The following is a 15,909-nucleotide window of genomic DNA, read 5'->3' as shown; positions in this document are numbered from 1 at the left end:
ATAAATGACATACTAACCAATAACATATAGCCCAATATGATTTAGACCAAGAGTCTGCCAACTTTTTCTGAAAAGGAACAGGTAGTAAATATTTTCGGCTTTGTGGGCCATACGATCTTTGTCACCAGGGCTCAACTCTGCCCTGGTACCGTAAAAGCAGCCATGCATGATACAGCCATATATAGCCATTGCAAATGCAAAGAATGGGCATGGAGGTGTTCCAATAAAACGGTTTAGGAAAACGGGCAGGGGCCGAATTTGGCCGGCAGGGGGTAGTTCGCGGACCCGTAAAGATTGCACGGCCCCTGGGAATCGATTCGCTGTGCCTCTCAACCTGCGTTTAAGCAAGGGGAAGTTACTGCTATTCGGTACTGTGATCCACCCAACTTCCAAGTCCCTGGCAGCCTTTCTGCGATCCAGCAGAGCGACTCCACAGTTGTAAAAGTTTTTGAAGTGGGCCCTTTCATCTCTCCTCCTCCGCCCCTCCGAGTCCTTGCGCTCCACCGCAGGGATGCAGACCGTGCTGTGCCCGCGTGGGCTGCGTGGGCTTCGGAGGAGAGCACGCGGGCACTCAGAGAAGGTGAAAGCGCAGAAAAGTTGGAGCCCAATCAGCACGGAGTCGAGCTCCCGAGCCCCAACCTTCAGGTGACCCCGCGCGGCGGCGGCGGCGACAGCGGCGGCGGCGGCGACCAGAGCCCGCAGCAGCTCGGAGCGCCTCCGGCAGGAGAGGAGGCGAGCTCGGCGGATCGTCACCGCCATCCGGGAGCCAAGCTCGGCGCTCCAGGGCTGGGTGGGAGAAGGGGGAGAGCCAGCGCTCGGCTTCTTCCTTTGCTCCCCAAAGACTGTCCAGGCTGGGCTGGGGACCCCGCGCCGCGCGCTGTCGTCGCCCGTCCCCGCCGCGTTTGGACACTGGAGGTGTGCGTGGCTGCGGCCGCGGCGGCGGCGGCGGCGGCAGCAGGAGCCGCGAGTCGGGGCCGCCCGGGCTGCGCTTCGCCGGGGCAGCGGCGGCGGCGGCGGCGCCTGTGGCTCAGGATGCGGCCGGGGGGCGCGCTGCTCGCCCTGCTCGCCAGCCTGCTGCTGCTGCTGCTGCTGCGCCTGCTCTGGCGCTCCACGGACGCGCCCGCCGGCTCCAGGTAACCCTCCCGCCGCGCTCGGGCCGACCGGCGCGTTCCGGGACCCCCCGCCCGCCGCGCGCCCCGCTGTGCGCCCCCCGCGCGCCCCCGGCACCCCAGCCGCTCCGCTTGGGCGCGCAGACTTTTGGCCTCTGCGAGGACAAGCCGACGGGCGGCGGCGGCCTGAGAGTGGGCTGGGAGCCTCCAGGAGACAGGGGTTATCAGAGGGGCGCCACTTGGACCAGGAGGGCACCAGCTGTGGCGGGAGGGACTGGTCAGGGTTGCGAGGACTCCAGCTTGCGTCGCTCTGGGTGAGGGAGCTGCAGAGCGGGACCTGCCGTCGGGTTCCCCATCAGTATCGCGGACTCTCCTTTCTGGTCCGTGCTCTCCCTTCCTTCCCGCCCTAAGCCTCTTCTAACTCCGGGGTTTGGGAGGCGCCCGGGGGAGCCAGGGCGCGCGAGGACGTCCCGGCTGGCTGCGAGCGCGATGCTCCTGCCGAGCCTGCCAGCCCGCTGCTCCCTGCGAGGTGTAACAACTTAGTTTTCTTCCTGGCTGTGCAGGCTGTTGGTAGAGGAAAGCAGGGAGGCCACCCACGGCACCCCCGCCGCGCTGAGGACGCTCAGGAGCCCGGCGACCCCGCTGCCGCGCACCACGAACAGGTACCCGCGGCGCGGGGCGGCCGAGGGAGGGGGCTCCGTGGCTGCGGCCGCAGGACTCGCTTCGAATTGTCTGGCTGGGACAACACGATTGAGTGGATTTGAGTGTGTCGGGGGGGGGGTGTGTGTGTGAGAGAGAGAGAGAATGTGTGCACGCGCGCGTGTAACTCCTCACACTCCCTCAACCTCTCCTGTAACGCCTGTTCTTCCAGGTGAACCAAGGGGGATACTAAAATAGCTGCGCTTTAAAAAAGGGGCGCTGAGTTCCCCTCTCGATAGTTGAAACCCTCCCAGAGACGCAGCTCAGCCTGTCTCTTGAGGAATTGGGTTGGTTTGCTTTCTGTCTTCTATGCTGTGAAGTGCACGGTGTTAAGATTCACGTTTAGGAGGATGGAATTCTGTGCGGTGTTGACAGTGTTGTCGTCCTAGTGAACAGAGACTTAAAATTGTTCTTTTTCACTCGCATGAGTATTTACCCACGTGCAATCGTTATTTGGTTTTTATCTCTTTTCTGATTATAAAAATAATACATACATAGTGCAGAAAGTTAGGTAGTATGAGAAATGTATAAAAAAAGATTCAGAGTCCCCACCCAGAGATCATTTTAAGATTTTGGTCTATATTCTTCTTATATACATATATTTTAAAAATATACTTAAGATCATACTTTGTAGCTTGTGTTCTGCCTTTTTACCTAAAAAATCATAAACATATGCATGTCATTAAAATTTTCCCCAAAACATTGCCTTGATTGTTGCCTCATTCATCATATGAATGTGTCATAATCTAGTTAACTGTTTCCAGTTTTAGAGATTTAGGTTGTTTGGTGTTTTGTTTGCTATTAATAATTCTATTAAGTGCATCCTTGTATGTCAATCTTTATCTTCATTTTAAATTAATTCTCTAGGGTGGAGTCATAGAAGTTGGATTATTAAGTCAGAGTACGTACATTTTAGGTTCTAAATACATATGGCCAGTTGCTTCCTAGAAGAGGTGAATCAATTTACATTTTCACCAGCAGAATGTACTGGTTTGTGGCTCAGCACTGCTGTTATTGCTGCAACTTTGTATACTGTCTTTTTTTCTCTGTTTATCTCTTGTGAATCCCTTTTCCTCTATGTATTCTTCTGTATATTGGCTGTGGGACCATCTTAATCTTCTGATTGCATGACTCAAGGCTCCTGTGTGATCCTAAGAAGGGTCTGGGGGAGCCTGAAAGAAATCTTGACGTGCAGAGAGAACACTGCTGTCACAATCCTCCTAGTGAAATTTCACAGCATATTAGAGGCACCGAGAAATCCTGGAATAATCAAACTTTTGAGAAAAATATTGGCCTATGGTTTTATTTTATGCAGGGTTGTGTACCGTAGGTAGCCTAGCTTTCCAATGAACTGAGGAGCATTCCATCTTTTTCCAAGTCCAGGGATTATTATACATTCTGGGGTTCCCCTTTCGGGAAAGTTTGAAATAAGGCACAAATTAAATGATCTGGTCCTAGATCTTTTTTGAGGCAATTCTTTGATGAATTTTTCAGTTTCTTTTGGCATACTTCTTGAGCTAATATAGGTAATTCATATTTTTTTTCTGAATGTAGTCCATTTTATTAAGATTTTTTATTTATACCATTCTGTTGTGTTTTTTAAAATCTGTCTTTTGATCTATTTTATATCCTCTTGATCACTTCTGATTTTGAATATTTATGTAGCAGGGGTGCAAATTTTAATCCATATTACTTGATTTTGTAGAGAAATAGTAATTTCTTCATTTTTCTGTAGCTGATCTTCCTCCATGAGCCCCACACTCTAAGTAAAAGATATAAGTAATAATATAATAGTGATGCTGATAGTAATAAAGATAGCCAACACTACTCTAAGCACTTTACATTTATTAATGTCATCCTTAAAAAACACTAAGAGAAACTATTATTATCCTCATTTTATAGATGAGGAAGCTGAAGAGAGATTAAGTAAATTGCCCAAAGTCACAGAGTTGACAAATTGTTGAGCCAGGCCACATGAATCTAGAATCCCACATTCTTAATCTCCTGGTGTGCAGGCTTTCATAGGTGCTGGGCAAGAGTGTGTGTGTGTGTGTCTGTGTCTGTGTGTGTGTGTCCAGGTTAAAGCTTAGTCGGATATGACAATTTAAGCAACTCTTTTCAGTAATATTTATTCTGTCTCGGAACAAACGCTCAATCTTTCAGATTGCTTCCACCATCTGTTCTCACTTTAAGATGGCATCCATATATAAGCGGGAGAGGGGCTTAGATGATGTGATGGTGGACTTAAGAGATGGGGTTCCTGATCACGGTCTCCTTAGACTCCTCTAATCTCCAGGGTGATGTTGTCCATTTTCCGTCTGTTGGCTGGGTACCCTGTCGGTAGCCAATGATGAAAGTTGCAGCTTGTGGTTCATTCTTTTTCCTCAGGCATTCTACCTGCTGGTCCTCCCCACTGCCTTGGCCTCACCTGAGCTCCTACCTGATGCTCCCTTTGGGTGAAGATCCTCTTTTGGTCCTATCCTGGGTTGTCACTGCAACGTTTGCTGCAATGCTGTCTCACCCAGCTCTGGCTAGCTAACTCCCCAGCCAGTCTCCCAGCTATTTCTGGCCCTCCATCGAAACATACAAGAACCAAGGTTGGTTCAGGAAACTAAATATCAGGGCCTCCCACCACTTGCCCCATAAAGTAGGTATGACCCTACTCTAAGTTAACTTCAGGATGGGAGACTGCCCAAGAGGTGATCTCTTCTTAGAGTCCTAGCTGGGGGTGGAGGCAAAGCCCTCTCTACCCTGTTGTTAGCTTCACCTTTCTCTCTCCAAGCCAAAGCTCCCCTCTTCCTTTCTCTCTCTTCTTTCTACCCTTGCTCTAGGATGGAAATGTGCAGGCTTCCCCCTGCCTCATATTTTCTGTTGTCCTCACTCAAACTCCAGGCCTGACTCAAACCTAAGCCTTAATGGTAAATTGTGGGGCCTGGGAGTAACAGGATTGGGAAAACTCAAGGACCTGTGTCTTCCAGGTAAGGTGGTTAATGTGCTAAAGAGGGAGAATGAGAGGAATTTAGGAAATCTTCTCTTGGGGCTGTAGCAAATCTTATTTTACTTGTCTAAAATTGAATATTACCTTATCCTTTCTCTTTACATTCTTTCGTTAAAAAGTCTTTATCTCTCCATACCTTCCCACAAAGGATGCTTCAGCATGACTAGAGAAAAAGTCAGGTCAAAGTCAGAAAGACAAAAGAGAAAAGTATGCTAATAATTTTCAAAATGCGACCCCATTACAGTGGATTCTTTCTCTTTCTAACAAGCTTTGTCAAAGTCTGTCATTCGTTTGTTTGCTTTTCAGTCACTCAGCTCTTGGATTTATTTCTCAATTCTGATGTATTTCCATGTTCTGTTTCCTTTGTGTTGCTTTTATCTTTTAAAATAGCATTTTTGGGGCCAGCCCCATGGCCTAGTGGTTAAGTTCCACACCCTCTGCTTTGGCGGCCAGAGTTCGGTTCCTGGGCACGGACCTATACCACTTGTTGGTAGCCATGTGGCAGTGACCCACATGCAAAATAGAGGAAGATTGGCACAGATGTTAGCTCAAGGAGAATCTTCCTCAAGCAAAAAAATATATATAGAGAGAGAGGAAGATTGGCAATAGATGTTAGCTCAGGGCGAATCTTCCTCAGCAAAAATAAAATAAAATAAAATAGCATTCTTTTTTCCCCCAAACTTAATGTCTTGAAGTGAATGCTTGATTTATTTCCTTTCCTTTTTTTCTTTGTAACAAAAATATTTATTACTATGAATTTTCCTTTGAATATAGCTTTGGACCTGTTCCTTAAGTTTGGATACATAGTGTTCTAATTTTTTAAAATATATTCTAAATTGTTTACAATTACATTAAATTTTTTTTTGTTTTACCTCCATAGTTGTTTAGGAGAGTACTTTTAAATTTCCAAGTGGTTGGGATATTTTTTCTTAAATATTGATTTAATATTTTTTCTTAAATAATATTAGTTTCAGTTTTGATTATAAAAGAACGATGAAATCCTGCCATAATGTCATAAGTGAGTTCCCAAATATTCAGTCATTAGAAATGAGAGGTTGGGGCTGGCGCTGTGGCGTAGCGGTTAAGTGCACACTCTGCTGCTGGCGGCCCGGGTTCGGATCCCGGGCGCACACCGACGCACCACTTGTCCAGCCATGCTGAGGCCACATCCCACACACAGCAACTAGAAGGATGTGCAGCTATGACATACAACTATCTACTGGGGCTGTGGGGGAAAAAAATAAAAAATAAAATAAAAATTTTTAAAAAAAAAGAAAAGAAAAGAAATGAGAGGTTGGATTATTATAAGAGTAATGACATGGCCAGAGCAAGTCTGTGTAACTACCTGGCTTGGTGTTCCAGGGTCCCTCCATGGGAACTATCCAGGTCCTGGTTGTAGTTTGGCACCTTTTGCTGGCAGTGTCCATTCTGGCTTTAACATCCGTGGTGATGATTTGGGATCCTCTGTCTGTCTAGTATTTTCTGGATAGCAGCAGCTATTCTTTGAATGTCCTGGTTAGTTGGTGCTTCATGGGGCCCATCTGGGATGATTGGACTATGAGTTTACCAGAGATATGGGGATTCCACCTCCACTTCTCTGCTTTCCTAGAGAGGTTGGCCTGCTATTTCCTTGAATGGCCTTTCTTTCCCCTTCCTGTGACCCTTTCTCCCTGCAGTAGAACTTTGACTTGTTCCTGTTTGAGAACTAGGGCTCTGTGGAGGGCAGACATCAAGATTCAATTGTGTTATATCCCAACTCACATTGTAGGGAGCCTTATTGCAGAAATTTTATTGTATATTTTTAGATGAACACAAAGAAAAGGAAAATTGCCTGTCATTTCAACACCCAAAAGATGGCTACTATTCATATTTTCAGTACCTGTTGTCTGCACATATCTAGTGATTTTGCTATGCATATTTTGGTAACTTTTTTTTTTAACAACATCTGAATCTTTGTTCACGTTGTTAGTGTTCTTCTACAACATAATTTTTAGAGCATGGTATTTGAAAGTATGCGTATACTATAATTATTTATTCTTTCCTTTGGTACACTTGGGTTATTTATTATTTTTGATTTTGATTTATACTCTAATATGAGCAGCTTTATAGCCTTGCACACATTCTTTTTATTTATTTATTTAATTTTTTGTTTATTGCAGTAACATTGGTTTATACATTGTATAAATTTCAGGTGTACATCATTATACTTCTATTTCTGCATAGATTGCATCATGTTCACCACCCAAATACTAATTACAACCCATCACCACACACTTGTGCCAAATTATCCCTTTCGTCCTCCTCCCTCTCCCCTTCCCCTCTGGTAACCACCAATCCAGTCTCTGTCTCTATGTGTTTCTTTATTGCTGTTATTATCTACTACTTAATGAGGGAAATCATACGGTATTTGACCTTCTCCCTCTGACTTATTTCACTTTGCATAATACCCTAAATGTCCATCCATGTTGTCACAAATGGCTGGATTTCACTGTTTCTTATGGCTGAGTAGTATTCCATTGTGTATATATACCACATCTTCTTTATCCATTCGTCCCCTGATGGGCACTTAGGTTGCTTCCAAGTCTTGGCTATTGTGAATAAGGCTGCAATGAACACAGGGGTGCATGTACCTTTACATATTGGTGTTTTCAAGTTCTTTGGATAAATACCCAGCAGTGGAATAGCTGGATCATATGGTAGTTCTATCCTTGATTTTTTTGAGGAATCTCCATACTGTTTTCCATAGTGGCTGCACCAGTTTGCACTCCCACCAGCAGTTTGCACACATTCTTGATTATTCAGATAAATTCCTAGAAGTGGAGGAGCTAGATCACAGAATATATGAAATTTTAGAGGGTTGCTACGACTTGTTCAACAAGAACAATAGTTGTCCCAGTTTATACTCCTTTAGCAGTACATGAGAGTACCATTGACTCAAACTCCTGCCAGTTCTGTGCATTAGAATTTCTTTTCATTTTTTCTGATTTCATCCTCAGTACATAGTATTTTGTTGATGTCTTACTTTGTATTTATTTGTTTACCATTGTGTCTAATTTTTTTTTTTTTTTTTTTTTTTTTTGTGAGGAGATCAGCCCTGAGCTAACATCCGCCAATCCTCCTCTTTTTTTGCTGAGGAAGACGGCCCTGGGCTAACATCCGTGCCCATCTTCCTCCACTTTATATGGGACGCCGCCACAGCATGGCCCACCAAGCAGTGCGTCGGTGCGCGCCCGGGATCCGAACCAGCGAACCCCGGGCCGCCGCAGCGGAGCGCGCGCACCCAACCGCTTGCGCCACCGGGCCGGCCCCACCATTGTGTCTAATTTTTAAGATGTTTGTTGACCATTCATATTTTTTCCTTTTCTAAATTGGCTTTTCATATCCTTGTCTATCCTTCCATCAAGATATTCTCTTTTCTTCTTTACAGGATGTTTATAAATATCAAAATTATAAAACCCTTATTTGCCATGCATTTAAATTGATTTTCTAATTTAGTTAACATTTAATTATGTCTGTGTTTATTTAATCTGTAGACATTCCAACCTTTCTGTATTCATATCACTTATATCTACTTTTTTTTTAATTCTGCTTTGGAATTTTGATAAATTTGTTAATAATTTATTGATATATTTACTACCCTGAGGTAAGTGTACATCTCTCATTTTTTAGTATATAAATCTTTACTCCATCTAGAATTTTGTTTAGCACATGGCAAAAAGGAGTGTACTTTTTATTGTTATTATTATTCTATTACATACTTTCTCTTTTGATGATTTTTTTTTTAATTTGAACTAAAGTCTTGCTTACGAAACTAGAAATACTATTTAGGTTCTCTTTTCAATGCTTGACATTTGTCCTTGTAAATGATCCCCTCCCCATATCTTTAATTCTTTGTTTCCATTCCTTTCTTGGTCACTGGCATAAATCTAATATTTTTAGCCTTGGAATGTAGATAATAGTGTTTCTGAAACCTCAGATATTTGAAGATGCAATACTTACTTTTCATCCATGAATATGGAATCATTGCATCACAACTCCACTTTTTCTTTTCTGTCTTAAAATTTTTGTAAGATGCTGTTCCTCTCTTTTCTGGCTTTTAGGGCTCTGAAAGAGAAATAAGGGCAAATCTTACTTTTATTTCTTCACAAGTAACCTGTTTGAGGGGCTGGCTCCATGGCCTAGTGGTTGAGTTTGGCACACTCCACTTTGGCAGCCCAGGTTCTCGGGGTCAGATCCCGAGCTCGGACCTACACCACTCGTCAGCCATGCTGCGATGGCAACCCACATAGAAAACAGAGGAAGATAGGCACAGATGTTAGCTCAGGGCTGATCTTCCTCAGCAAAAGAAGAAAAAATAAAGTAAGCTGTTTGGTTATTTTACTGGATCCTAACAGAATTTTTTCTTATACTTAACATTTTAAAAGTTCACAGTGATATGTTTATGCAGTGACCTCTTTTAATTTTGTCTGTAAGCCTTTTTAATCTCCTGGCCTGGTTATTTTTAAATTAAGAAAATTTGTGTTATATCTTCGATTATTTGATGTGTTCCACGTATTCTGGTTGTATTTTGTGAAGTGGGTCTTCATTTTCTGTCCCTGTTCCATCGCTGTTCCTCTACCTCAGCACCCCTTTCCCACATAAACAGCTGTTTTTCTCCTTCTAATTTTGGTTTTCTCTTTGTCTTTTTCCTCTGCCTTCTGGCATGGCTTCTCAAATTTGTCCTCCACATTACTGAATTATTTTTCTGTAGTGTCAATTCTCTGTTTTGCTCTATCTAAAGCCGTAAATCTGTTACATTTTTATTCTTTACAATTCTTTTCTTCTCTCAGCCTGCACATTATCACATCAGTTTACATCGTAGAAAGCATCTAAGTAACCTTTTAAATCTCCCCTTCCATTTCTTACTTCACATTTTCTTGTATTTTATGGAGAATGTGAAAATAAATGCTTTCTAAAGATTTCTTCCGTCTTATAGTAAATATTTTTCAAAAGTATGATTTTTCTCGGCATCTTAAGAACAATATTCTACCCCTGAGTTAGAGAATCTTTTCATAAGTTTTATGATTTTTTTTGGCTTGTTTTAAATTTGGACAGTGTCAAATGAAGCGGATGCTCTGTGGCCTTGTGCTCATCAGACAGGATACCTTAGGACTCCTTGCAGCTCCCACCAGGGGCTGAAAGATTCCCCTTCTTAGAGCACGCGCCAGATGAGAGGCTGAGCCACAGATCCCTCTGATTTTTTGAAATTCGAGTTTAAAAAAAAATTATAGTAAAATACACCCAACATAAAATTTACTAATTTGAGTTTTTAAAAAAATTGGGGGTACTATACAAGTAACATAAAATTTACTAATTTGAATTTTTAAATACTGGACCTCAAAGCTACCTCTTTCCATGTCTTGATCACATGACTGTCAGAAAGCATGTATAATCCTGGGTGATCCTAATCAATCGGGGCCTCTGCTGTTGCCAGAAATGGTTCCCTGAAACCCAGAGAGAGCTGGACTCCTGGAGGTCTCCCCATGCCTGCCACCCCCTTCATGTCCTGGGGTGCAAGGACTGATTTGCTGTTCCGTCTGCTTCCATTGCTTCAGTGTTGCTCTATAATGTAAGGTAACAGAGATACAATCTCAAGAGGATGTAGGAAGAGAGCAGTGGATGAACACAGGTACCATAGCACCCAGACAGCCTCCGCTGCCTCAGGAAGCAGTAGGTCCTTCCTGTGTGGGGGCAGCGACCTGATTTTCTAGTTGGGGCAGGCTGTCTCTGCTCAGGTAAAGAAAGGTGGACAGTGGGAGGAAGATCAAAGCCACTCTCGTTTTTTCCTCCCTGGACCTGTTCCATTTCAGAGGTGAAAACTGACATCCACTGCTGGTAATTCCTCCACGTGGTTCCGTATGCCCCCTCGTGAATAGCATTTCTTCCCCGAACCTGATGAATTTCTGAAGCAGCTATCTGTTGCCATCCAAATGTGTTATTGTCATTGTGTGTAGACTTGTGTACTTTCGTAAGAATATAAATAGTCTGGAGGAGGGAGAATCAGGCACTGTTTACTCTCTACTGTCTTATCCTGAAAGTTGTAATAATGTTTTATTCGACATTTTTTGTTGTCTATGTTCACACTGGGATCATAACTGCTAGCTTCAGAAAATGCAAGATGAGCGTGAACTAGAGCTTGTGAAAAGGGTGGTATAGCTCAGCATGACTCTGGACCAGCTGATTGTCACCCCCTTACCTCCTCCCCCCACCCCCACATGGATGAAGGTGAGGGAATTTTACTTTCGAGAACAATATAATTCACTTCTGTGTCTTTCCTTCTTCACTTTTAGAAGTAATGATACTATATGTGTCCTGATTTTAAAAATTCAGAACTCGTTCAAGTTGCCTTGAGTCTGGTTTCTGAAATAATTTGAAACGAGGCTTTAAATCTTGCATTCTGCCTCTAGTTCCTAATTCTGTGTCTTCATTGCAGCCCTTCTCCTTCAAGGTGTAGGGGGAGATCTTCTCTCTTTCTGCTCTGGTGTTGTTTGGTGTTCCCTGTTTGGAAATGGGTTGCACTGGTGCTTCCCAGATCGGCATTTCTCAGTCCCTTTGGTCTCTGGTGCCTATGTCACGTCTTTGGCTGCTCTGGTCTGGTGAAAGCTGCATGGCGCGACTGTCCAGGGAAGCCGACACAGAGAGAGGGCTTCAGAATATGGGCTGCAGTCACTGCTGGGCTTCTGTGGGCGCTTTGACATGTGGACAGGAAAGCCAGGATGACCTTGAAGGACACGAAGAAATGTCCTGCTGTTTCCTTTGCTTTGTGAGCTAGGTGGATGAGGAGATCAGAAATTCACAAAGAAATGGTGTCTGGCCCAAGTCTCCCGTCAGAGGTTGTTGGAGGTGGCATTTTATTTTCTGTTACGCTCATAGAACTCCACCACTTCCTTGACAGAGCCTCCCTTCACAAAGAGGCTGGGGTATTTCTTTATATGACTTGAGAGGCGACATTTGGCAGACAATACTGTTCACGCACATACGTCAAAGCAAAGGTGATTCCATTGCGACATAAATCAAGGTTGCCTTGGTGTTGTCTGGCCTTGTGTATTAATTCACCGTGCCCTTCACAGACGTTTTCCTTGCGCCAACAGGCATCAGGGTGAATTTGAAACAAACAAACAGAAAAGCTTGACTGCCAGGTAGGAGGAACGAAGACTTTTGGGGGGAGTTATAGAGAAGCACCAACATTCTGGGAGATTAGGTGCTAACAGAGCAAATAGTGAGAGGAGAGGCTTGGACACAACTGAAGGGATCTGAAGCGAAGAAAAGGAAATAAATATCTGCCAGGCGCAGTGATTCTTTTCGGAGCCACAGGTATTAGCTGCCCTGTGGTTTAAGGGTGCGAAGCTTCTACAGCCTCTCATTTGAGGGCAGAAAAAGAAGCTCTTTAAAGAGCCACTGATGCTTTGAGTAAACTTGTGGAAAGTGTTCTTGTGTCCTGAGGTCTTGTTTTATAGCTTCTTTTGCCATTAAGATGATGTTTATTTATGAATAGTCATGAAATCAATAAAGTACAGATAAAGTAGCATCTTCATCTGCACACACTTAAGAAGTTAGCATATCCAGGGCAGTTAAATCTATCTTGTCTATACTTTCAGATTTAAAAAAGTTTATTTTGGGGGACTAGCCCCATGGCCTAGTGGTTAAGTTTAGTGTGATCTGCTTCAGCAGCCCGGGGTCACGGATTCGGATCCTGGGTGCAGACCTACACCACTCGTCAGCCATGCTGTGGCGACGATCCACATATAAAGTAGAGGAAGATTGGCACAGATGTTAGCTCAGGGCTAATCTTTCTCAGCAAAAAAAAAAAAGTTTATTTTGTTTCGTGAAGCACTAATAAGAATTCTTTGTACATGCCCTAGATAATCAGTCAGTAATGCTTGGGAACATTTGTGTCCATGGGCATAATTATTTCTAGAGATAATTTTATAGGGCATAACCTGTGCTTTTGAAATTATTGTAAAATAATTTCCATTCTCTTGCTAGCTATTGTTACTAGTTATTGTAAAAACATTAGAATTCTCTAACATATAATTTTTAAACTGTATTCCAAAAAACTGAAATTGTAGGTTGTAAAGACCATTAATTTTGAAAATGATTAAAAATCTCTCAACTGACTTCTGGAATCTGAGTTGGAAAGCAAGTGGTACCCTCATATGCTGTCTTTGGATATATTCAATATTCCATATATTTTTTTTGAGATAGCATCTCATTATTTCTTTGTTCCATGGGATATAATGTATGATCCCAAAACTTTATGTTTGAGATGTGTCTTTTAATGCTATAGTATATATTTTATAATATATTTGCTACTTTGTTGTTGCTGAGGAATACTCATATTTTATGTTTTATATTTGTCAGCATAGCTTTACCATTTGCACATTAAGTCTGTGGGCAAATTTTTGTGTTTTTGATTTGGGAATTCATCCAACACTCTCCATTCATTTTGGGGATACCAAAGCACTCATATTTTCTATGTCTGGGGAATATCACATAGTAGATGGTAGTTTGCTGAGATCTGTACCTTGTCTGTTTCTTTCACCACAGTATCTCCACTATAATCTGGAACCCCAGCATGTTGGGATTTGAGTCTGTTGCCTTGTCTCAATGATGATACTAGGTTTTTGGAGGTACACTTTATCATGTTGCATTGCAAGAGAGACACGTAGTGAGTTTTACATGGTAGAATACCAATGACAACAAAACTTGGTTTTATAGTTGTGTACTTGTATGAGTATATAAAATAAAATTTTGTAATTGGGAGAGGATGGATTAAACCTGGAGGGTTGAAAACTCATATCTATAATCATTTCTTAAAGGAAGGACTTACATTAACAAAGAATTTGAGTAAGCAGACATGAAGTCTTATGATATTTGTACTTAGAAGAATTTTTTCTAATAAAAAATTTAGAGATTAGTGATCACATATCTTTGCAGTCCATCTTAGAACCCCTACTTCTGAGGGCGTTTGAAAACTCTTTGTAAAACCACAGATCATTGGAAACTTTTTATAGAAATGTAACTTTAGATAAATGATGATTAAAAAATGCATGTCCAAAGCAAAAATTCAGTGTTACCCAAGTTTATGCTGGGCTTCTGCTGAAAGATCTTTTTAAATCAAGATACATATTCTAAGCTGGGAGGTCTCCACATAAAAAAATTTGGTTATAGGGCAAGCCCCAGTGGCCTAGAGGTTAAGTTCAGCATGCTCTGCTTCAGTGGCCTGGGTTTGATTCCTGGGCACAGACCTATACCACTTGTCTGTCAGTGGCCGTGCTGTGGTGGCGGCTCACATACAAAAAGAGGAAGATTGGCAGCAGATGTTAGCTCAGGGTGAATCTTCCTCAGCAAAAAAAAAAAAATGATTGGCAGCAGATGTTAGCTCAGGGCGAATCTTCCTCAGCAAAAAAAAAAAAAAAAAGATTATATAATGTATTAACTACTCATGTTTGTAAACCATAGGGTGCTTTTTAGAAAAAGCTCTTAACAATCTGAAAAAAATCTAGATTTTACAAAATTTTCAACATTGTAAGGTTTTCTCCATTTTTCTTAAGAGTGGTGGTAATAAGACATGTAATACATTTAAAAGATTGTTTTATATCATCTTCGCTATGAAAACAATAAAAATCAGAATAGAGCTGCTGTTTGGGGAAAGTTTTACATGTGGAACTTTCAGATAAGTTTTTTTATGTAAATGTGATTTTATTAGTGTGACAGATTCTTTAAAATGAAACTTACTTAAATTAATTAACAAATTTAGAGGTAGGACTTCCAGATGGCAGAGTGAGGATCGTCTCTACATGCAATTGGATCTCTACATGCAAAAAGATGGGTTTCCACCCTTGCCTGACACCATACACAAAAAATTATCTCAGCATGGATCATAGGCTTAAGAGCTAAAATCGTAAACCTTGTAGAAGAAACAGAAAATTTTCACGGCCTTGGATTAGGTAAAGAGTTCTTAGATACAACACCAAAAGTGTAATCAATACAGGAAAAAATTGATAAATTATATTTTATCAAAATTAAAAACTTTTGTGCTTCCACATATACCACTAAGAATATAATGAGATAAGCCACAGACTGGGAGAAAAATATTTTAAAATCATATATTCGATAAAAGAGTTGTATGCAGAATATATAAAGAACTCTTACAACTCAATAACACAAAGACAAACAACTCAATTGAGAGGTTAGGTTCTACTACTGAAGTTCGTGACAGAAGTCATTTGGTCTGACCAAAGAATGGTGTATTACTCCCACAGGCAGGGAAGTCTTGAAGTGAGAGGAGGGAAGGAAGGCTTTCCAGGAAAAGTTCTGGAACAGAGAGAGACAGTAGTGAGTGCACGGGAGGTTTGTAGACTTCTTATTAGTTCATGGGTAGCCCTAAGACCTTGAGGCAAAGTTTTACATTTGAGAAATTATTACAGAAGTGACTAAAAATCAGTATCCCTTTGGCTCCAGGAGTCACGGAGTAATTTCTTGTTTCTTATTATTATGAGAGCCATGGGCATTGCCATCCCAAATCCTATTGTAATCCCCCATTCAAATCACAGTAACTGATTGGAGCCAGAGCTGGCATCTTGTTTAAGAATATTCGTGCTGGGAACTAATTTAAGATCTTCTTTTCTCAATGAAAGATTCACACAGTTATAGGGAATGTTGAGGCTGAGTTTTACAATTGAAAATACCTAACGTGTCTGCGATAGCAGAGATTGTGGTGAGACCCACTGTTACAGTTTAAAAGAAGGTGCCAAGACTTCTGTTTCCTACATAGAAGGACCTCCAGTTAGCCAACCTTTAAAACCATCATACTGGGGAACAACAGCAGGCTTTGGCAGACAGGTTTCTAAGGCACGTAGAATAGCCTGTTTTGGGAGTTAGGGGCCTCATTTTCAGTGAGTCCTATTGTATTATCTGCCTCAGTCTGGGCTCCAGGTTTGAGAAGGTATGGCAGAATGGGGAGTTATTATTAAGTGGGAAAGGGGATTTGGGTTTTGTAGTCAGTAGGTGAGCAGTATTCCCTGTTATGGCTAGAATGAGAAGAGGGATGCTGGTTACATT

At 42.2% G+C, this 15,909-nt stretch overlaps 1 protein-coding gene across 1 annotated transcript in view; it reads left to right on the top strand.

Annotated features, from left to right (window-relative positions):
- The first annotated feature begins 1,032 nt into the window (after window positions 1-1,032).
- ST8SIA6 (ST8 alpha-N-acetyl-neuraminide alpha-2,8-sialyltransferase 6) overlaps window positions 1,033-15,909 on the top strand; it is a 116,139-nt gene continuing 101,262 nt past the window's right edge. Inside the window, exons 1-2 of the mRNA XM_058532863.1 lie at window positions 1,033-1,133; window positions 1,673-1,771. Of these exons, the coding sequence (XP_058388846.1) occupies window positions 1,033-1,133; window positions 1,673-1,771 (200 nt within the window). The remainder of the gene's footprint in view (window positions 1,134-1,672; window positions 1,772-15,909) is intronic.

The sequence above is a fragment of the Diceros bicornis genome, chromosome 36 (assembly GCF_020826845.1).
Source record: "Diceros bicornis minor isolate mBicDic1 chromosome 36, mDicBic1.mat.cur, whole genome shotgun sequence".
Classification (NCBI taxonomy): domain Eukaryota; kingdom Metazoa; phylum Chordata; class Mammalia; order Perissodactyla; family Rhinocerotidae; genus Diceros; species Diceros bicornis.
Note: the sequence above shows the minus strand (reverse complement) of the source record. Positions and strands in the feature narration are given on the sequence as shown.